This window comes from Pleurodeles waltl, chromosome 9, assembly GCF_031143425.1.
Source record: "Pleurodeles waltl isolate 20211129_DDA chromosome 9, aPleWal1.hap1.20221129, whole genome shotgun sequence".
In the NCBI taxonomy this organism is placed as follows: Eukaryota; Metazoa; Chordata; class Amphibia; order Caudata; family Salamandridae; genus Pleurodeles; species Pleurodeles waltl.
The window spans coordinates 762,387,976-762,412,317 of NC_090448.1; the positions used below are offsets into that span (position 1 = coordinate 762,387,976).

General features: G+C 46.8%; 1 protein-coding gene across 3 annotated transcripts in view; it reads right to left on the bottom strand.

The window, feature by feature from the left end:
* The window catches only part of PACS1 (phosphofurin acidic cluster sorting protein 1), a 1,571,500-nt gene that overhangs the window by 522,845 nt on the left and 1,024,313 nt on the right, over positions 1-24,342 (bottom strand). For all 3 annotated transcript variants that reach the window (XM_069207928.1, XM_069207930.1, XM_069207929.1), the window contains one exon: positions 23,595-23,749. In XM_069207928.1, the coding sequence (XP_069064029.1) occupies positions 23,595-23,749 (155 nt within the window). The remainder of the gene's footprint in view (positions 1-23,594; positions 23,750-24,342) is intronic.

Sequence of the window (24,342 nt, forward strand, 5' to 3'; positions counted from 1 at the left end):
AAATATGTTCCAGATCTTGATGGCTCTAGTGCAGAGGAGGCAGACACAGCTTTTGACATACATGAAAGTGTCACTGTCTTGTAGGAATTACAACAGTTCTGTGATGAAAACACATCTGCCTGTGCTGCCTCCTTCGGAACAAGGGATTCACCAATAACATCTACCCGCTGGATTACAAACGTTGGGGATCTAGTGCGAGAAAAGATTGCTGTGAAAAAGAAGGTTAACCCTTCATATTGTGCACTGCTTACAGCCCTGGGAATACATGGTACCAGAACAACAAGTTACTTATCTTCAGTCACACATTATCTGGTAGAGACTCTTTCTAGCTACAGATTCCTTATCTTTGATTCCTTACCTTTGAATTCCTTGGTGTCAGCTTCGAATCTGGAATCTTTTTGCTAAGAAATACCCTACGTGCGCCGATGGGTGGAGTCATTCAGATCTACGTGCGTCTTCCAGCTCTACGTGGCTTCTCCAGCATCAATAGAGCCATCTGTGACGTCACGTTGCCTATAAAGGTACCACCCAGGCGTGCGTATATCAGTTCTTTTATCCACAAAACTTCCACGCCAGAAGCACAGAGTCCGGAATAGAACCAAAATTTTGTCTGTGCAAAACTAGGGCCCTAAAAGGGATAAACCCAAACCTTACTAGATATATCTGCAGAGCGGGGAGGTATGAGTGGGTGTAAGAAATCTGCAGCTAGATGGGAGTCTATACCAGATAATGCGTTACAGAAGGTAAGTAACTTATTAATGTGATAGAGACTTCTAGCTGCAGATTCCTTACCTTTGAATAGATACCCAAGCCATAACCTCCTGGCGGTGGGCTGCGGACACTACTCCTTAGGCTATGAAGTCCTGTAAGACTGAACGGGCAAAGTGCCCGTCCCTTCGTACCGGACTGTCCAGGCAGTAATGTTTTGCTAACCTGTGCAAAGATGCCCACGTTGTCAGCTGACAGATCTCCAGGACTGGTGTGCCTCGAGCTAGCCAGGGGTAGCAGCTTTGCCCCTGGAAGAATGAGCTTGCAAGCCCTCACGAGGCTGCTTCTTGGCCAATGCGTAGCAGATCTTGCTACAGAGAACGACTCAGCGTGAAATGGCTTGCTTCTGCACTGCCCGACACAAACAGGCACACAAAATACACCCTCAGAGGCACAGGGGCAGCCGGGTGCATTGTGCAAAGTATGCGTCGGATTTGCTATTGAAAGCAATGGAGGGACCCGGGGGTCACTAAGGCGATGCAGGCAGGGCACAGGGGGGCTTCTCGGGCTAGCCACCAACTGGGCTTGGATGAGGGCCGCCTGATGGTCCCTCCTGCAGTGGTGGGCGGTTCCTCTCGGTCCTGGGGGCTGCGGGTGCAGTGCTTTGTCCAGGCGTCTGTTCCTTTGTTACCAGGCAGTCACGGTCAGGGGGAGCCTCTGGATCCTCTCTGTAGGCGTCGCTGTGAGTGTGCAGGAGAGTCGACTCAGGGTACCCACGTCGTTGTAGTCACCTGGGAGTCCTCTCTGCGGTGTTGGTTCTCCTGAACCCGAGCCGGGGGCGTCAGGTGCAGAGTATGAATTCTCACGGTTCCGGTGGAAAGAGAGAGTTCTGTGAAAGTTGTTTCTTTGTTGCAAAGTTGTTGCAGGTTTTGAACAGTGCCGCTGTTCTTGGGAGTTTCTTGGTCCTTTGGGTTCAGGGCAGTCCTGTGAGTTGCTGGTCCCTGTCGGATGCGTCGCTGTGCAGGTTCTTTGAGTCTGGAGACAGACCGTTAGGGCTGGGGCCAAGTCAGTTGTCGTCTCCGTCGTCTCTGCTGGGCTCTCAGGTCAGCAGTCCTTCTTCTTGTTGTAGGTTGCAGGAATCTGATTTCCTGGGTTCAGGGTCGCCTCTAAATACTAAATTTAGGGGTGTATTAGGTCTGGGGGGCAGTAGCCAATGGCTACTGTCCTTGAGGGTGGCTACACCCTCTTTGTGCCTCCTTCCAGAGGGGCTGGTGGCACATGCCTATTCCTATTGGGGGAATCCAGCAAACTCAAGATGGAGGATTTCTAAAGGCAGGGGTCCCCTCAGCTCATGGGGACCTTAGGGGCTGTCCTGACTGGTGAGTGACTCCTCCTTGTTTTTCTCATTATCTCCTCCAGCCTTGCTGCCAAAAGTGGGAGCAGTGGCCAGAGGGGCAGGCATCTCCACTAGCTGGGATGCCCTTGGGTGTTTTAACAAAAGGCATGAGCCTTTGAGGCTCACCGCCAGGTGTTACAGCTCCTGCAGGGGGAGGTGAGAAGCACCTTTACCCAGTACAGGCTTTGTTCCTGGCCACAGAGTGACAAAGGGACTCACCCCATGTGGCCAGAAACTCATCTGGTTGTGGCAGGCTGGCAGAAACTGGTCAGCCTAGCACTAGGAGTCGGACTGGAATTCAGGGGGCATCTCTAAGATACCCTCTGGGTGTATTTTACAATAAACCCCACACTGGCATCAGTGTGTATTTATTGTGCTGAGAAGTTTGATACCAAACTTCCCAGATTTCAGTGTAGCCATTATCGAACTGTGGAGTTCATAACTGACAGATTCCCAGACCATATACTCTATATGGCTACCCTGCACTTACAATGTCTAAGATTTTGTTTACACACTGCTCATGCACTTATGCCCTCACCTGTGGTATAGTACACCCCGCCTTAGGGCTGGAAGGCCTGCTAGGGGGGTGACTTACCTATGCCACAGGCAGTGAGAGGTGGGCATGGCACCCTGAGGGGAGTGCCACGTCGACTTAGTCATTTTCTCCCCACAGCACACACAAGCTATGAGGCAGTGTGCATGTGCTGAGTGAGAGGTCCCCAGGGTGGCGTAAGACATGCTGCAGCCCTTGAAGACCTTCCCTGGCCACAGGACCCTTGGTACGAGGGGTACCATTTACAAGGGACTTATCTGTGTGCCAGGGCAGTGCCAATTGTGGGAACAAAGGTACAGTTTAGGGAAAAGAACACTGGTGCTGGGGCCTGGTTAGCAGGGTCCCAGCACACTTTCAATCATAACTGGCATCAACAAAAGGCAAAAAGTCAGGGGGTAACCATGCCAAGTAAGGCATTTCCTTACAGTACCCCACACAGAATTGGTCATGCACCTGGAACTCTTTTTTGAAGTCAAGGTAAAACAACAACGCTCATTTTGGGTCTAGTCGATGGAGTTGCCCCTCTTCTTTAGAGAGATGCGGTGGAGCAAAGAAGGTGGGCTGGGTGATGTTCTGGCCCAGATGAAATGGGGTCACCACCTTTGGGGGGGAAGAGGCACGAGTTCTGAGTACCACCTTGTCTGGATAGATAGCGAGATACAGTGGCTTTAATGACCGAGCTTGCATCTCACCTACTAAGAAGGCTGTCTTGATGGTGAGTAGCCGGAGGGGACAGTTGTGCAAAGGTTTGTAGGGAGTGCATCAGAAATTTGAGGACCAGATTTAAGTCTATTGGGGCATAACAAAGGACGTAGAGGGGAAACATATGTAGGAGCCCTTTGAGGAACCTATGTACAATGGGGGATTTAAACAGAGAAGACTGATCAGGCAGCCGAAGAAATGGCAATGGGGCAGAAAGATAGCCCATGAGAGTCCCCAAGGCAGAACCCTACTGGGCAAGGAAAAGAATGAAGAGAAGAACATTAGGAAAAAGAAGCGGGAACTGATCAATAGACCTTTCTGTACAATAATAAACAAACCGTTTCCAACTGAAGGTATACCGTTTTAGTGGAGAGACGTCTCGCTGCAAAAATAACTTTACAGACCTTAGGAGGAAGGTCAAAAGCCAGCAACTGCTGACGCTCAATCTCCACGCATGAAGGCGCAGAATTGACAGGTTCAGGTGGCGAACCCTCCCCTGCTGCTGCGACAGAAGATCCTCCCGAAGGGGGAGAAAGATCGGAGGATTGATGCTTATTTTGAGAACCTCGGAATACCAGACTCTCCGTAACCAAGGCTCTCCCTACTGCTGAAGGAGTCCCTGCACCACCTCCGGATGGAGAGATCACTCGTCGTCCGCTAAGCATCGATGGCTTAGTTCGTCCGTCCTGTCGTTCAGAGAACCTGCAAGATGTTGAACCACCAGGGTTATGCCCCACTGTTCCAACCATGTCCAGAGACTCTTGACAAAGGGTCCACGCCCCCACACCGCCCTGCTTGTTGCAGTACCACAATGTGGTGGTGTAGTCAATGAACACCTGCACTATCTTCCCTTTCACAAAAGGAAGACATGCTTTCAATGTCAGTGGAATTGCTAGGAGCTCCAACAAGTTTATATGGAGTCCAGATTCCGCCAGAGGCCCCTGATCTCCACCTCTCCCAGATGGAAGTCTCCATCCCATAAGTGACGTATCTGTCACTATTGTGAGATCTCTTTGGGGAAGGGAGAGGAGTCTTCCTTTGACCCAAGGTCTTTTTCAGTTCCCTCAGATCTGAACCGTGTCGGTAAGATTTCCCTGATACTGCGCTCACAGGACCTTCAGGTCCCACTGCAGAGCCCTCATATGCCATCTGGCATTTTTGATTAACAAGATGCAGAAAGCCATGAGTCCGAAAAGCCTCAAAGTCTGTCTCACCGAAATCCAGGATAGAGGTAAACAACTGAATCATAACTTGAATATCCTGGACTCGCTGCTCGGTAGGATAAACCCGAAACTGCACTGTATCCAGAACAGCCCAGATGAAAGGGAGTCCTTGAACCGCTCAAGAGCCAAGTCTGCCTTCTCACCAAAAAGGCATGAGCCACCAAAGGGCATGTCCATAACATCTGCCTGGACATTACCCGAAAACCCAGGGGTACGAAGCCAGGCGTGGCAACAAAGGACCACTGTTGAGGAAATCGCCTTGCCAAGTGTATCAGTCGTGTCCAAGCCACACCAAATGGCAAACTTGGCTGCATCTCTCTCATCCTTGACAGCTTGGGTGAGTGTCCCGTACGCTCACCGGGACCTGGGGCAGCACCTGTGACACCTGCGAGGTGTTTACGGACCTCAATGCCAGGCTGGAGGGAGAAAACATCTTCAAATTGGTCCAGCCTCTTGGATTCCCTATCCCGGGGAGCAGAAGGGAAGGCACCACAGGATGTGGAGGCTTGGGTCACCAAGCCCTCCAGGGTGGGGTGTTGGGCGAGGAAACTTGGGAAGGTAGGAGCTGGTTGATGGCAGCGGCCACTTATCCTATCCACAGGAGCCCCTGTGCTGAGTTTGGACCACTTCAACAGCAGGACATCAGTAAGAGCCTCATTAAAGGGTCACATTGGCTCCAATGTAGCAACCCCCGGCTCAAGGACCTCTGTCAGGATGTTAGGCCTGACCGGCACCGTAGGCAACTCCAGGTCCAAGACCTCAGCCGCTTTACACACTACCATGGGGAGGTGAGAGCATACCAGCATCTGGAGAAGTATCCAATCCGCAGGCTTCCCGTAGATCCTCATACCAGTCCCGCTCGGCTACTCCATATGCCAAAGGGTGCTCAGACCCCTCCTGCTCCTCACCTCTGCCTGGCTGATCAAAATAAGCCTCAGGCACTGATCAGGGCTGAGTCGGCACAGTCAAAGTAGTTCGGGCTCCAGATCATCAGGAATGAGGATGGGGTTTCCATCACCGGTCTGGACTAGGCAGACTGTGAAGAAGCGAAGCCATCAGCATTGAACCTGATGGGGTCCCACTGATCCCACGGGGTCCTTCGACCAACCTGCAGGGGCAGCCAGCTCAAAAACAAGGTGCATGGCTTTGTAAAAGTCTTATTTGAGCAGAGGTCACTCCGGCGGTTACGTGAAGTCGGCCCTGGCAAAAGCTCTGCAGAACATGTGCTCGGAACGTTGACGTTCCTGTGATGCTTCGTCGGCCGACGGGCGTTACGAAGTCAAAGTCTGCTTTGGCCTACTACTACTTCTTGTGCCTCTTCCTCAAGTGCCTGAGGACCTCAAGTGGGAAGAAGTGGACTTGGGGCACATGGAGCGGTCGCGTGACCTCCTCCGTCAGCATGACCGGGGCCCTCTGAGGAGTTGTGCCGACAAGAAGTTGACTGACGTGCCTCCCTGAGCTTTAGAGACCGCTCTCTCAGACTTCGGAGCCAGGGCCCAGCAGTCGGAGGACAACTTTGAGTCGTGGTCCCTGTCGATGCATCAGAGACATACCTTGTGGGGGTCCGTCACCGACATGGCGCGATGACAAGTGCCATATGGCTTGAATCCCGACTTTCTGGATGACATAATCTTCGCACAGACAAAAAAATCATCAACAAAAGTTTGAAAAAAGGTTTGCCAAAAAAGGCAAAGGGTAGCTCAATCCTGGACGTGCACTTCACTGGCGCGGAGCAAAAGAAATGACATACGCGCGCCGGGGTGGTGCCTTTATAGGTGACTGTGACGTCACAGACAGCTTCACCGAAGCTGACGAAGGCAAGCGGACCCAGACAACGCACGTGGATCCGGACACCACCCGACGGCGCACGCAGGATATTGATGAGCAAAAAGATTCCAGATTTTCAGCAGACGCCCCGGAATTCAAAGATAGGAATCAAAGGTATGAAATCTGCAGCTAGAAGTCTCTTTCAGATCAGTTATTTTACCACCGCTCCCTGCTTCAAAAGAAAACACTTTGTCTTTATTGATAATGTCAAGCTACATCATGTGGCAGATCCTACACCACAGACCTAGAGGACTCCTGAGTAGTTCCCGAATCCCTCGTACTACAGATCAGGAAGTTCCTCTACAGGTTTTGAGCAGCGATGCTGACACTTCACCGAAATCTGGAGAGAGTGGAAAATGATCTTTCGTTAGTACCACTATATTCATCTGCGACAACAAACGTCCAAAACAACGAGCAATCCTATTCAAGTAGAACTCAAACTGATGGAATCATTTACTACAAACCACCAAGGGAAACTTCTGCCAGTTTTCCACTTCCACACACGGCTTCAGCTTTTGCACAAACTGCATCTGGATATTTTGCCGACATCAATGACCCTTTCACCCACTCATCTACTTCTTCTGCAACACCACGTAAGCTGATAAACTGGCTCAAAATGGACTATTTTATTCATCCATGGAACTATGTATGGCTCTTACTAACTTTATTTGCCCTTGTTCTTTGGATTGCATTTGTCACTCTCTTTTTCTACCTCAAACATGGTCCATTACCTTCCTGAACGCTCTGCAGTCGAACTGGTGGATGAGGTTCTAAAATTGCATCTTTCCTCACATAAGATCAGTTGAGACAAGTTCCTACTAAACATTTCAGCTATACCAATTCCTGATGGGATTGTTTAGGATAAAGTATCTGTAGGAAAGGGCCACTGCTGGCATGTTTACCCCCCCCCACACACACACACTTATGGCTAGTGTTGATGTCAACTTTGATTGAAAGTGTGCTGGGATGCTCCTAATCAGGCCCCGGCACCAGTGTTCTTTCCCACATTCTGTACCTTTGTTTCCACAATTGCCACACCGCTGGCACACAGTTAAGTTCCTTGTAAAAGGTACCATGGTACCAAGGGCCCTGTGGCCAGGGAGGGTCCCCAAAGGTTGCAGCATGTCTTGTGCCACCCTAGGGTACCCCTCACCAAATACATGTGCACTGCCTTGCAGTCTGTATGTGCTGGTGGGGAGAAAAAGCAAAGTTGACCTGGCACCCCTCTCAGAGTGCCATGCCCACAAATCACTGCCTGTGGCATAGGTAAGTCACCTCTCTAGTAGGCCTTACAGCCTTAAGGCAGAGTGCACTATACCACAGGTGAGGGAATAGATGCATGAGCAGTATGCCCCTACAGTGTCTAAGTCCATTCTTAAACATTATAAGTGCAGGGTAGCTATATTGGGTATATGGTCTGGGAGGTTGTCATTACTAACTCCACAGCTCCATAATGGGTTCACTGAATAATGGGAAGTTTGGTATCAAACTTCTCAGCACAATAAACCCACATTGATGCCAGTGTGGGATTTATTGTAAAATGCACAGAGAGGGCACCTTAGAGATGCCCCCTGTATGTTAGCCAAACTGCTAGAGTAAGACTGACCGGTCTGTGTCACCCTGCCACTTTCAGGCAAGTTTCTGACCACATGGGGCAAGAGCTTTTGTGTCCAGAACTGAGGAGTACCCCTTCCTACAGAATCCTCCATCTTGGTTTGGAGGACGGGGACCAATAGGATTAGGTTTGTGCCCCCCCTCCCCAAAGGGAGTGGGCACAAGGAGGGTATAGCCACCCTCAGGGACAGTATCCTTTGGCTACTGCCCTCTGACCCCTAAAATGCCTCTAAATCTATGATTTAAGGGCCTCCCTGAACCCAGCTCACCAGAATGCTGGGATCTAACAAGAAGATGGACTGCTTAGCTGAAACCCATAGCAAAGAAGAAGGAAGACGAAAACTGATTTGGCCTAAGCCCTAACGGTAGGTCTCCTGCTTCAAAGAACCTGCACACGAACAGCGATACATCGAGCGGGACCAGCGGCCTCTGCCAAACTTCAGAGGCGGCCCTGTATGCAAAAGGTCCAAGAACTCCTGTGGACACGGCTCTATCCAAGAAGAAACCAAGGACTAAGTACTCCCACCTCACTCCAAATGCATGAGTCCTAACCACTCTGCACCTGACGCCCACGGCCTGTGTCCAGGTGGCCCAACCAGCTAGAGAGGATCCCCAGGCAATTCTGAGCAACTGCCCACCCTGGGTTGACCTCTCCACCCCTCCATGACGACGCCTGCAGAGGGAATCACGAGAACCCCCCTGACCGCGAAAGCTCCGGACGAAGATATCAGACGCCTAAGGAACCACTGCACCCTCAGACCCCAGGCCTTGGAGAAATCGCCATCTGGTGCAGCAATGTTCAGCAGGCAGCCCTCTTCCCTGTCCTGCCGGGAGGTGTGCACGAGACGACCCCCTGGACCTCGCCTGCAGCATCTGAGTGACCGCAGGGGTCCCCTAATAGAGAATCATTGGAGACCCGACAGCACTGCTGAGGGTGTATATTTGGTGCCTACTTATGACCCCCCAGTGCTCCTCTAAACCTATCAGGTCTGCCCTCCAAAGTTGCAGGTACTTACCTGCCTGTAGATCTGAAACTGAGGGCCCCCAGTCTCCGTAGGACCCCATGTTACTTTTGCCTACACTTTGACCGCTACACCCGGTCAGCCCGTGTTGCTTGTGGTGGCTGTTTGGGTTAAATTGAACCCCAACCTGTGGACTTCCTAACCCCTGGAGACTGGAGCTGTAAGTGTTGTACTTACCTGCAAAACAATCTAACTTTTCTTCTTCCCAGGAACAGTTTCTGAAAATTGCAGTATCCATTTTTAAAACAGATTATTGTCAATATTTCAAGAACTGTATAACTTATCGATTTCAAACAAAGTACTGTTGATACATGTTTGAAATACGAATCTATTGAAGTACCTATCTGCACTTGAATCTTGTGGTTCTAAAAATAAGTTAAGAAAATATATTATTGCTATATAAAACCTATTGGTCTGGAGTTAAGTCATTGAGTGTGTGCTTCCTCTATTGTCTGCGTGTGTGTGTGTATGTACAACAAATGCTTTACACTACCATGTGATAAGCCTAACTGCACGACCACCCTACCACAAAAGAGAGCATTCGCATTGTCTAATTTAGCCTCTGTTGAGCCTCAGGGGAACCCCTGGACTTTGTGCATACTACATCTCATTTTGATATTATATACAGAGCCAGCTTCCTACAGTATCTTTTGACATATTTGGCCTAACGGAGGTTCTTCAAATTACATAGGTTTTCAAAATGTAATTGAATGATATGATAACACCTGGGGTTGTTTCTGATTACTAAGATGTGAAAACAGTTGATTCCATGCTTTCTGAGCTGGAGTATTTTACTGTATATGAAAGTGAAGACATTCACCAAACAAAAGGTGATATGTTTTGTTATAATTATTATGGACATCCTTTCATTCATAGAGCGAGCACTCGAAAGACTGTTTTTAATTATACTCAGTGGGAATGCCACCAATGGGGAGTTCTTAAACATATATGGAAAAGTTTACATATTTTTGTAGGCCTAATGTTAATAATGCTGTGTCCTACGATTTTAAATTGCCTCTAACGGAATTGCACAATGTACAGTTAACTGACACAAAATTGATTTATTCCGATTATTTTGTTTCACGATTGGCTATAGACGGCTATGAATATTGGATGAAGTCGATTGACTTAAAAAGTGTTTGGGGAACTAAATATTGGCAAATACAGGGAAGGAATGCTTTATTTAGAGCATGCCTGATACCTTTACAAATTATATTATTAAATGACAAAGTGCAGCAGACAAGTTGTCTAGGCTTGGCAAAAACTAAAGAATTGAATGTGCCCAGTTTCCCCACTACCACAAAATTTTACAAATGAAAAGAATACACTAATGCAACTGAAGAACAGCTGGATGAGTGGGTCCAGAATGGAACATTTAACACAACACATTTTTAAGTCTTGGCGGGTGATTATTGTGGACAATTGACACAAATGGTTGTGAACTCCACAGGGGTTTTACAGCGAGTAGACCAGGCCCTCATTATGTGTTGTCAGAACATTTGGGTAATGCGACAACATACAGTGCAGGAAAATGATGCCAGCAATGGTTAAAAAGTTCCTCACCGCAAGCTGTAAAAATGAAAAACCTCAGTCTCCTTTCAAATACCACAAATTTACAAGATTTCCTGCTAGGCCCCAGAAGACAATGTAAAAAGCGCTTTTTATATGCAATTTTTATATGCAATTTACAATTAAATTTGGAAACTTTCATAAGAAGCAGCAGCCCGGTTAAGGAAAATAGATCACGATATGGGATAAACACCTTGTCTGCCCGCACATGCATTCTTAACAACATAATTTCTTCTGGAATTGACATTATGCAAATTGACACATCATCTTTACAACATGAGCAAAGCAAACTTCGGTCCATTATGCAGTTAGGCTGGACACTACAGACATTGAAAAGTGGTCATGTTCCATGGCAATACATTTGAGCAAAAGACCTGTTTGCCGCATCTAACGTGACGCGTCAGCAACAAATAATGGCTAAGACAGAAGCTCTTATGTTACATTGAACATCGAAAAGTTAGAAAAGTTGCCTTTTACTGTGGCAGAAATTCTATCTGCAGCCTGGTTAATTCATATGGTGATCAATCTGCCTATATCAACACTCCAATTCACACCTTGCTTGAAACACATCCCTGAAGGCAGATATGAAAGGTTAGGAGATAGTTACATTCATGAGGTGTGGGAGCTACCCTTCTCGTACAAATCTCTCAATGGCATTAAAGAGGTCTTTCCTTTCCTAGCGGCAGCGAATGTGAGACATCTGTGAGCCGTTCAATGGTTTGCAACCAGCAGTCCTTGCACAGAGCATGTATATGAAGGGAGTTCCTGTCCCCCTTGATACGACCAGCGTTCCAGTTGCTCTCAAATGGATGTTAAGTGCTTCTAAACAATGAGAGCTGTTGTGGAATGCAAGCCGGAATTGCCTATGTAGTTTTGGTCTCCAAAATCGTTAATTGTTGCGGTAATATGCTCCCCCCATGCAAAAGACGAATGTAGCAGACATTTGGGCTCGTATTGCTACTTCTAATGAAAATTATGACAAGCTAAGCAGACTAAAAACAATATTGTTTCAGAATCATGTAGCCCTGACATCTGACCGCGAGAGCTATGCGCTCCAAGGAGAAAGGTCATCTGCAGAGATACAGTCCCTTTTAAATACAAACTTTCCGAGACACTTCGGTGAATGTGCGGGATGAATTTTTAATGCATCCAATACTGCAAGGATTGAACATTTCTTTAAGGCTGTTGTTTCTGGGTTTGTCAGCGCCTTTTTATCTATATTTGGTATAATACATTCAGCCATTTTTGGGCATTTTTGGGCAATCCCAATTGCATTGGCCTTAATTGGTTGCATTTTGCTGTTGCTATTTTGTATTCGCAATGGCAGCCCCATCTCCGCAAGGAGGACTGATGGCACTTCCACCAGTGCAACTGTGTTGTGAATGCATGATGCAGTATTTTGGAGCACCACTCCTTAAAGAACTGTAGTGCAACTGGTCTTTGTCATTTAGACCGGTCCTGGATTGTGTGCAGCCCATGTTTCATTGCCTTTGGTTCCTTTCAAAATCTGGACTGCAATTTTGTCTTTCTACATGGCGCTTACTTTTATTCAACGCTGTTTTATTGATTTTCTCGCTGAGGGCTCATTCCCAGACATGCGCATTAAGGATACGTTTGCTACGGGAAGTCTCTTATGAGTCGCCCTTTGTGGATCAAGGGGCTCTTGCTAATGTAACATCTGGCACAACACGGAATGCTGCTGCCTTGGCTGGAGCTGAGGCTTTGGAACACAAATGCTCTTTGTTTTTCCTTGGCACTGATTTGGTAACATTAACACCTGCTGAAGTGGGATCTTTCCTTCATTCAAATGTCATGGATACAATTGGTGATTTTCAAAATGACAATGACTTATAATATAATGTTGGTATTCAGCCTTTTCATAAGATTGATAAATTCTAAATTTATCACTTTTATTCGGCCTGCTTTAGTGTGTTTGGCTTCTCAACTTAGATATTTATCTACTCATTTTAGCTTTTTTTTTATTTTTTTTTATAAACATAGTGCACTTAGGCTGACCTCCACACTTTAAACCGACAAGGGAAGGGTGTTGTGAGATTATTTTAGGTTTATTTTATGGCCACATCATTTTAGCAATAGGCCTGCAGTTTGAGCCCTTTTACCTATAAACAATTTATTTTATTCTTTTAGCAGAAGATTCATTCTGCTGGGATGTTTTTTATTCTTTCATCTATTACACTTTTAGCCAATAAATTGTTTTCATATCTTAGCATATCTTCACTTTGTGCTTGCTCAAGGCTGTACACAATAATGTTGTTGGTACAAAGTAGAACATCATATTCCCTGTTATGTCATGGAAACATGCGCGTCCATACATTAGGGGAGTTTTCTTAAAACACCAGCTGTTTTATTATAAAAACATCTTTCTGCCCCCTATATGTTACAGGAAAATTCCAGCCAGAAGTTGCCACCCCATGCTGTTGCTTCATTGCAGCTCGGTTGAGACTTGACGTATTTTCTTGAATACATGGCAGAGGACTCTCAGTAGATCAAAAGCCCTCTTATCCTCTACCATATTCAGGTATGGGGGAAGGTTCTTCCCAAGGGTCCTGAAGGGCAGATTAGGGTTAACACCTGCTGTGCTCTAGTACAGAACCTTAGTGGTGTATGTAAGAATTCTGACACTTAGCACTGTGACACTATGGTGGGACTTTTCTTACTTTTCACCTTCTTTGTCACTGCTATATTATTCTTATGTTTCATTATCCTTATTATTAAAGTATATGCCTTTTTATCTAAGGTGCAGTAGATACAATACAATTCAATGAATCAAGTCCTGCTCCTGTATGTCTTTGCATGAGACAAATGTAACTAACAGAAAAAGATAAGGTCTGTTCCACCACGATTTCCCTGAGAAATCACACTGTCACGCTCACGGTTGCCACAAATCACCTCTACTCTTGGGTACTGATGGGGTACATGATAGCTGGCCGGAAGGGTTAGGCCAACAGCTGTCACACGATGTTGGATTGGACTCAGTTTCCCACAATCATGTGGTGCTGCAGCCCGAATCCAGCAGTCTCATTGGTACAATGAGAGCCAACATGTAGGAAGCTGGCTCTGCATATACCATATCAACGTGAGATATAGTGTGCACAGAGTCCAGGGGATCCCCAGAGGCTTTACAGAGGCTAAAGTACATAATACTGATGCTCTCTTTTGTGGTAGTGGGGTCGAGCAGTTAGGCTTATCAGAGGGTAGTATCAAGTATTTGTTGTACACACATAGACATTAGAAGCAGCACACACTCGGTGACTTAACTCCAGACCAAAGTTTTTTTACAGCAAAACGATATTTTCTAAATTTATTTTTCAGAACTACAAGATTCAAGTTGCAGGTAAGTACCTTAACCCCTTGGGTGTCCAGGACGTAACGGTTACGTCCTTGTTTGCACCGCTCGGGTGCCGAGGACATAACCATTACGTCCTGCTGTGGGCTCTCGCTTCCCCCGATGGCCACGCACCCCCACCCCCTCCCATGGGCAGGGATGGAAGAGGAATCGCTTCCCCTTCCACCCCCGCCAGTGACGTCTGATTACGTCAGCGCGTGATCGCGTGCTGATCTCATCAGAGGCCGGGATCGAAAGAGAAATGCAAAAGCATTTCTCTTCCGATCACGTGATGTGGGTGGGAGAGGCATCAAAGGAAAGGAAAGGCCTTTCTTTTCCTTTGATGTCTCTCTAAGCATTTCTGCTGCCCGATCGTCAAGCGATCGGGCAGCAGAAATGCCCACTAGACACCAGGGATGTTTTTTTTTGTTTGTTTATACTTATAAGGGGAGCGACCACTTGGGCAAAGGTCGCTCCCCTGGCGGGCAAATTTATTTTAGGCCATTTCTGGCCCACTTGAGAGAAAAGCGGCCTACTTTTATCAGGCAAATCTGTCCCCTAGGGGGGCAGATACCACTAGGCACCAGGGATTTTGTTTTGGCACCAATATCACACAAGGGGAGCGACCCCTTGGCAAGAGTCTCTCCCCTGGCCATTTCTGCCCCCCTTTGGGGCAGATCAGCTATTTCTATTCGGCCAATCTGCCCCCGGGGTGTGACAAACCACTTAGGCACCAGGGATTGGTGTGTGAGTGTGTCTTGTTTGGGGGGGGCAGCCCCTTGGGCAAGGGTCCCTCCCTATGGGAGCACATTACTGTTGGCCATATTGGCCCTCCCGGCCTATTTGTTTACGGTCCATCTACACCAAAGGGGGGGGCAGAAAGCCGACCAGAGAATAATTTTTATTCTCCAAAAAAGAGGCCATACCTCCACCCTCAAATAAATGGGGACAAAGTTGTTCTGCCACTGGTGGGCAGATGGGGCAATTACCCCCGATCCACTTGGTGGACTTTGGGACGCTGCCATGTAGAAAAATCTTCGAGACCTAGACACATCTGAAAACTAGACATCTGGGTGAGTCCAGGGTGGTGTGCTTCACATCCACCCGCACCATTTTCTTACCCACAATGCCCTGCATACCTCCAACTTTGCTGGAAATCACACATTTTTCCCACATTTTTGTAATTGGACCTTCTGGAATTTGCAGGAATCCGCCAAATTCCTACCACCCAGCATTGTTGCAATTATACCAATAAAAATTCTGCCCCACTTGTCAGCCTAAAAACTTTTTTTTTTAAACTGCCCTTTTGGAACAGCTTTGGTTCCCCCGCATTTTGGACATGTTTTTGGCACTTCCATGTCACAGGCACTTGGCCCACCTACACAAGTAAGATATCATTTTTACCGGGAGACTGAGGGGAACGTTGGGTGGTAGGAAATTTGCGGTGATCCCACACAGAAATTAGGGAAAAATTAGGGGTTTTGTTTAGCTAAATTTGAGATTTGCTGAGGATTCTGGGTAAGAAAACACTGGGGGATCCATGCAAGTCACACCTCCCTGGGCTCCCTCGGTGTCTAGTTTTCAGAAATGTTTGTTTTTGGTAGGTTTCCCTATATGGCTGCTGAGCTCGGGACCAAAAACGCAGGTGGCCCCTCCTCCCCCGCATAAACAGGTAGTTTTGTATTTGATCACTTTGATGTGTTCACATAGTGTTTTGGGGCATTCCCTTTTGCGGGCACTATGCCTACCCACACAAGTGAGGTACTATTTTTATCTGGAGACTTGGATGAATGCTGGGTGGAAGGAAATTTGTGGCTCCTCTCACATTCCAGAACTTTCTATCACCAAAATGTGAGAGAAAAGTGTTTTTTTGCCAAATGTTGAGGTTTGCAAAGGATTCTGGGTAAGAGAACCTGGTAAGAGCCCCAAATGTCACTCCATCTTGGATTCCCCTAGCTGTCTAGTTTAGAAAAATGCACAGGTTTGGTAGGTTTTCCTTGGTGCCGGCTAAGCTAGAGGCCAAACTCCACAGCTAGGCATTTTGCGAAAAACAGGTCTGTTTTCTTTGGGTAAATGTGATGTGTCCATGTTGTGTTTTGGGGCATTTCCTGTCGCGGGTACTAGGCCTACCCACACAAGTGAGGTACCATTTTTATCAGGAGATTTGGGGGAACACAGAACAGCAAAACAAGTGTTATTGCCCCTTGTCTTTCTCTACATTTTTTCATTCCAAATGTAAGACTGTGTAAAAAAGACGTCTATTTGAGAAATGCCATGTAATTCACATACTAGTATGGGCACCCCGGAATTCAGAGATGTGCAAATAACCACTGCTTCTCAACACCTGATCATGTGTCCATTTTGGGATGGAATACAAAGGTTTCCTTGATATTTTTCACTCTTTATATTTCACCAAATGAATTGCTGTATACCCGGTATACAATTAAAACCCACTGCAAGGTGCAGCTCCTTAATTGGCTCTGGGTACCTAGGGTTCTTGATGAACCTACAAGCCCTATATATCACCGCAACCAGAAGAGTCTTGCAGACGTAACAGTAACTTGCTTTCGAAAATCTGACATTGCAGGAATAAGTTACAGAGTAAAACGTGGAGAACAATGGCTGTTTTTTTCAACTCAATTTCAATATTTTTTCATTTCAGCTGTTATTTTCTGTAGGAAAACCTTGTAGGATCTACACAAATGACCCCTTGCTGAATTCAGAATTTTGTCTACTTTTCTGGGATCCAGCACTGGTTTCACACCCATTTCTGTCACTAACTGGAAGGAGGCTAAAAGCACACAAAAAATAGTAAAAATGTGGTATGTCCCAGTAAAATGCCCAAACTGTGTTAAAAAATGTAGTTTTCTGTTTCAAGTCTGCCTGTTCCTGAAAGCTGGGAAGCTGGTGATTTTAGCACTGCAAACCCTTTGTTGGTGCTAGTTTCAGGGAAAAAAACCACAAGCCTTCTGCAGCCCCTTTCCCATGTTTTTTTTTTTAAACTACATTTTAGCTGTATTTTGGCTAATTTCTTGGTCTCTTCCAGGAGAAACCACAAACTCAGGGTACCTCTAGAATCCCTAGGATGTTGGGAAAAAAAGGAGGCAAATTTGGTGTGGGTAGCTTATGTGGACAAACAGTTATGAGGGTCGTGCGCAAACTTCCCCAAGTAGCCAAAATAAGGTCTGGCACCTGAGGGGGAAAAGGTCTGGAAGCGAAGGGGTTAAAAGATTTGTAGTTCACACAGGTATCAACAGTACTTTGACTGACATCAATAAGTAATGCAAGTCTTGAAATACTGGCAAAAATCTGTGGACAGAGTGCAATCTGCAGAAACAGTTCCTGGGGGAAGAAATGCTAGATCGGTTTACAGGTAAGTACAACACTTACAGTTTTAGTCTCCGGGTTTTACTAAGTCCACCGGTTAGGGTTCAAGTTAACCCCAAACACCCACCACCAGCAACACGGGCCGGCTGGGTGCAGAGGTCAAAGATGAGCAATTTTAACGTGGGCTCCTAAGGAGAGACAGGGGATACTCCAAATCAGGCCTGCCTGCAGGTTAGTACCCGTGGCGCGGAGGGCAGACCTGGGGGCATTGAAGGATCACTGGAGGGGCCACAAGTGGGCACCAAACATACACCCTCAGCGGCACAGTGGGGTCCGGTTGCAGGGTGAAAACAGGACGTCAAAGCTGGTCTATGAGGAGACCCTGGGGGTCACTTAGAGGCTGCAGGCGAGGAATAGGGGGGTAACTTGGGCACACCACCAGTCGGACAGGGAGAAGGGCCGCCTGCTGAATGGACTGCACTGAGTGTCGGTTTCTCCAAGGCCAGGGGGCTGCAGGTGCAGTGTGTCTTTAGGCGTCGGATATCTTCATCCGGAGCTTCGCGGTCAGGGGGGGGTCCTCTAGTTTCCCTCTGCAGGCGGCGGTGTGGAGGGGTGGAGAGGTCAACCCCGGATGGGCACCTGCTCACAGTTGTCTGGGGACCGTCTCTTGCGGGGTGGACCACCTGGACATGGGCCGTGGGCGTCCGGTGCATAGGGGTCAGGACTCACGCATCTGGAGTGAGGTGGGAGTCCTTGGCTGTAGGTTTTCTAAGACAGAGCCACTGTCCTCTGGAGTTCTTGGTCCTTTTGGGTAAAGGGCAGTCCTCTGGAGTTTGGCAGAGGTAGTTGGTCCCGCTGGACGCGCCGCTGTTCTTTTACAGGTTCTTTGAAGCAGGAGACAGGCTGGTAGGGCTGGGGCCAAAGCAGTTGATGTATTCCTTCTTCCCTGCTGGGGGTTTCAGCAAAGCAGTCCTTCTCTGGTAGGTCACCCGGAATCTAGTGAGTTGGGTTCAGGGAGGCCCTTAAATTCTAGATTTGGGGGCGTTTAAGGGTCAGAGGGCAGTAGCCAATGGCTACTGTCCCTGAGGGTGGCTACACCCTCCTTGGCCCACTCCCTTTCGGGAGGGGGCACAAATCTAATCCTATTGGTCCCTGTCCACCAAACCAAGATGGAGGATTCTGCAGGGAGGGGGTCACCTCAGCTCTGGACACCCTAGGGGTGGTCCTGGCAGAGGTGGCCCTGTTTTCCCTAATTTTCCGATCGACTTGCCGCCAAAAGTAGAGCTTTGTCTTGGCGAGCAGCTCCACTAGCTGGAGTGCCCTGGGCAGTGTAATCAGAGGCTTGAGCCTTTGAGGCTCACTGCCAGGTGTTACAGATCCTGTAGGGGGGAGGTGTGAAGCACCTCGACCCAGGACAGGCTTTGTTTCTGACCACAGAGCGCACAAAGGCACTCACCCCATGTGGTCAGAAACTTGTTCGAAAGTGGCAGGCTGGCACAGACTGGTCAGTCCTACCCTAGCGGTTTGGCTAACATACAGGAGACATCTCTAAGATGCCCTCTGTGTGCATTTTTCAATAAATCCCACACTTGCATCAGTGTGGGCTTATTGTGCTGAGCAGTTTGATACCAAACTTCCCAGTATTCAGTGAGGCCATTATGGAACTGTGGAGTTCGTAATGACAAACTCCCAGACCATATACTCTTTATGGCTACGCTGCACTTACAATGTCTATGAATGGACTTAGACACTGTAGGAGCATTTGCTCATGCATCTATGCCATCACCTGCATAGTGTACCCTGCCTTAGGGCTGAAAGGCCAGCTAAAGGGGTGACTTACCTATGCCAAAAGCAGTGGTTTGTGGGCATGGCACCCTGGGAGAGGTGCCATTTCGACTTTGTATTTTTTCTCTCCACCAGCACACGCAGGCTGCAGGGCAGTGTACATGTGCTGAGTCAGGGGTCTCCTAGGGTGGCATATTGCATGCTGCAGCCCTTAGAGACCTTTCCTGGCAACATGGCCCTTGGTACCATGAGTACCTTTTACAAGGGACTTAACTGTGTGTCAGCGTTGTGCCAATTGTGAAAACTAAGGTAAGGTACAGTTTTAAGGAAAGAACACTGGTGCTAGGGCCTGGTTAGCAGAATCCCAGCACACTTTCATTCAAACTTGGCATCAAAACTGGGATTAAGGGGGGGGGGGTGGGGGGGGATAACCATGCCAACAGTGGTATTTTCATACACAACACAACAGGAGTGGGTCTCTCACTGGGTAGTGATCTAGATCAGGGTCACCTGCAGGATTCACATGATAGTCATCCCAGGGATCATCAGTGGAACCTTGGCTGATGGCCGGCCTTAAGGGTCAGACAGGCCATTGGGGCTGCCTGGCTCTGAATATGAAAGAGGAGCCCTTCTGGCATAGGTAATGGGGGTAGTTTGCAGGAACGTGGCTGTGGTGGGAGAAGAGGGTAACGTGGTGGAAACAAAGGTGGGCTCTACGGCAGAGGAAGAGGCTCATAGGTCTGTCCTTGAGTTTCTTCCGTGCCGGCTCAGGGGAGGAAGGCTTGGAAGAAGGTTTCCCTTCAAAGACCCATCCCTTCTACCATGGAGGAGATGGTGGTGGAGGACGTTTTGCCATTATTTGCCTGTAACCGGTGGCTAAACAGATGATGGGGTCTTGTTCACCGGTACAGATGGAGCCTTCAGTGCTTGCTTTGTATTGGACCAATGGTGACTGTGGCCTTGGAGCGGCTGGGAATCAACAGCTGACAGGTGTCTACGCTCTTGGGTGAAGGCCTGCTCACCTCTGAAGCTTTTAGCCACTGCCAACCAGAGGCAGCAGGAGATCTTAGCTTGCCTTTTATTGCCAGTCATGCTCAGGGTTTAATGACCAACTCCTGCTAGAGTTGTGCTCTATCTCTGCGTGGGACTGTTTTTGAGGCGCTATTTAGAGATATGAGCCACAGGGGCCTAATGGCATACCCATGACCCAGTGCGTGGTTTTGGTCTAGGGCCGGCCTTCGGCATTCAATAAATGTCTTCCACCTCTTCATGGTCAGACTCATTTGAGGAAGTGGTCCCCGGATATGGGCTGGTTGGCCAGCGGAGTGACCAGATGGGAGGAGTTTTCCTGTTCTTTGGCACCGAGGTCATTTTTTCTTCCAGGAAGATATGTGTGGTCACTGAGGTGCTTTGCTGGTACACCCTTGGTGGTCACAATGGCGTTCCCTTTGATATCTGAAAGTCTTTTTGGACCTGAAGGTCGAATGGCAGCAAGGGCAATTCTTAAAGAATGTCTTTTCCATCACCCATGCAGCATTCTCTGGCACAGGACGGAAGGCGGTTCTTTCGGCCCCAAAGGGCACATGGCCCGCGAAACCCCCGGGGCATTGACAACGGTCTTCGGTGCTTCTGAAGGTTCATCCATCAGTGTGAAGAAAGTACCAGGGTTTGCTCAATTGAGACGTGTTGAAAACTAACAGAACATGACAGACGAAACTGTTTTGAGGACCCGAATAACTGGAGCCTGCTTGATGCCTGCCTGAACCCGATGGTGGGGAAAAAAAAAAATCTAACACGGAGTCAATGCCCATGAGCAATATGTACCAACAGCAGTCATACCACATTTTGTGACAAAGAGTTCTTCAAAGAAAAACAACTTGCAAATGTCCGAGCTCAACTCTACATGACAGGGGTATGTGAAGCATGTGTATCTATAGCCACACATGCTACGAACATGTATTTTTATACCACAAGCCAAACATAACTTCAAGGGAAATTTCTTCTCCATACAAGGAGTCATAAGCATTGTGGTTGAAGGTTCCTCTGGGACAGAATAAAAACACCTAGAAACAACTCATTGTGGAATAGAGGCTGAAGCTGTTTCTAGAAAGTCTGCCAGCAAGAGGAAAAATGTAAAAGCCACTGTTCTCAGATAGCTAGAGCACACAGAGCAGAGCAGACCCTGTCTTGAGACCCCCTTAGACTTGAAAAGCAGTAGAAAACCTATGCTCTCGCACCTGCGGGGGTAGTGGGAGTTCTTGGTGCAGTCACCTTATTGGCTGAAGTTTGAAGGACTTTCAATGAGGTGAACACACTACAAAGAAATCACTGCTCTTGGGCCTAACCAGTGTTAATAATGTTTATTGTTCATTTATACTACTAGAGTTTGCCAGAATGGCAACACAAAATAATTCAAGTATATTAGTCTATGAAAGATCTAGTGCTGGGGACTCAATCTACTTTCTGCTTTTTGGATAAGAAGGATGCACGGCTCCTCTACCATGAACCTGTATAAGAATCCCAACACTAATCTACTCTGAAATTAGCTATAGAGGCAGAAGTGTTTAGCTCAGACACAGGAATATTACCCTTTATGCGGAAAGCCAGATCATAGAGACTTTGTTCAGAAAATATTTATTGGATGTCTGTTTTTGATGACCTTTGAAAGTGTAGCCGTAGTGCAATGTATAATCACAATATGTTCAGACAAGACCAAATGATATGTGGCCTTAACTAGAGATGATAAAGGAGATGACAAGGGAGCTAAAGATGTTCCATCATTGATAGTCTCATAAATGTTAAATACCATTGGCCTGGGAAACCTACACGTTGGTCAGAAAAACCTGTGTGTCAAAATGAAAATTGGAGTGAGGAGCCTGTTCAAAGGATATTCAACTGTGGTTCATATGCGACCAACCCAGGTCATCATGCAAGAACAGTAATTGACAAGAAAGCAGTTTCTGTCATGTGATTATGGTTTAATTACTTTTTATAAACATAAAAATAGGCTTCTTCTGCTAACTTGCCTTTATGAGGAATTACGTAATGTCTCTGGAAAAACGCGTACTGGTAAATAATCTGTGGTACAGGCGTAACTTCACACATAGTGGCCAAAGAGAAAGGAGTCCAGAGCACATTGTGATGGTATCAAGGCACTACTTATACTGATTTCAGCTTATTTTGTCACTCTTGAAAGCCTTTTTTGTATCAATAGTGTTACCAACTTATATGAAAAGTCCTTCTCTCATCCACTCTCAAATGTGCTTTAGTAGAAAACATTACAAAAGTGCCAGTCCCAGGTTATGACAGTTCTCGTGTTCCTGTAAGGGACTCTAGTGAAGTCAAGCTGAACTACTGAAATCAGATCTGACCCAATGCCTATCAACCACTTGGAGAAAGGTTTCTATGGAAGCTCGATAAATTCCATGCGTTCATGATCTGCTCAGTGACGTTCTAAAGGACTAATAGCAACTTTTGAGGAACCTTTCAAATTTAATATGACTTGAGACAGACATTAGGTACCACATGATTCTAAATAATGCTGTTCTGTGCTTTGTTCCCCTGAAAGGTACCTCAAAGATGTGTAATAAGAGGTTCCCGTTCCTGAATAGGCAGGAGACTACTCTAAAGGGGAGGCAACTTATCTACACGCACTGAATCTCTTACCTATGTACAGCAACAACACTTATTCCTGTGTCAACTTGTGGACCTGTGCTGATGATTATAAATCTGGTATTTCAAAGCAGAAGACATAACAGCTAGGCTAATGACAGTTCCACAGAAAAAAAATATAGGATTTACATAGGTCAGTCTCTGGAACCTGCTTGCCACAATCCATGCACTGCACATGAAGCACGTCATGAATGGCAGAAGTGACAAAAAGAGAAAAAATATTTGAACAAAATCAAAAAAACTAAAATGCCTGTAACTGCGAACAGAGACAGCAAAAGAATCACTAACAATTTCCAAAAAGGGGAGAGACAATCCCTGCATCCTACCTGATTAAATAGAGGGAACAAATGAATCAGACGTGGCAGCTGGAGATGCACTGGTAGGGAATACAGCTCACATAACCAAAAGGGAGGGTTGCACATGGAGGGCACCAATGACCTTTGGAGTGACAACGTTCTTTCTTCAGAAACGTCCTCTGCTCCTATCTGCCTGCACAAGTAATTTCCATTCAAATGGGAGGAGCTGATGGGAAGGATCGGTTGGAAATATGGGGGATGGTAATGACCAACATAAAGCATGTATTTTAAAAAACATCTTTAATAAACAATTTCTATCACAAGACCATAGCAGGACTATCCAAAGAACGAAAGCATTACTGTGTTAGATGACGGAAGGATAGTAGGAGCAGAGCTGAAAAGGGCAGAGAGACTTATAGGAGATAAGAAATTAAAAGATTTTGCTGAGGCATACAGGCACTGGGTAAAGGAAAAACATTTGAAGATACCAAATGAAAAGTTAAAAGTTATGGCAAGCAGTAAAATAGGCGAATAGAATATAAAGGAAAGCTTACCTAAAGGAACGATGAGAAATCTCATGTAAGTGAGCCAGTCTGAAGTACGGCTTGCCAGTTGCTTCACAAAGAATCTTAAAATGGCACCGAGATAGTTCTGCCCTCCAAGCGCAACCACCTTCACAGGTCGTGGCACGGTAGAATTACAATTGCAGCTAAAAACACAGGAGAAATATTGTACGATGAGTCGACATAAAGGGATGTTTTTACTATCTAAATGTACACAAGACATGGGGGGAAGAAGATAAAAAATGGGACTGCCATAAAACTAATGTAAAGCAGAAAAGAAAAGGGAAAAAATGTGCTCTATTTCAGAAATGTTGATAAAGTGAGAATGGAAATCTACCCCAACCCGTACATTTAAACAAAAATACTAACCACCTCACATGAGTGTAATTTCTAACGTATTGTAAAGGGATTGCTACCTGGACCAAGCTATTTACTAATACCGTAAAAAACGCTCATCATTTTTAAATTCTTAACAGTATACAAGTGCTCAAATTAAAGGGGGTTTGGAATTTGAATTTTGTATTGTATTGATGTGATTGTTTAATGACGACAGGGTTGGACACAGACAGGGAATGGCGTTGAAAGAACATGAATAGGAAAAACAGAGGGATGCTGTACAAACATCTAAGGGTTGGGGGCTGGCGGGAGCACACGGTTTAGAGCCATAAGCCTTTGTGGTATTCAGTGGAAGGGGTGGAAATAAGTGGTGGCGTTCACAAAAGGAGAGAGATTTACAAGA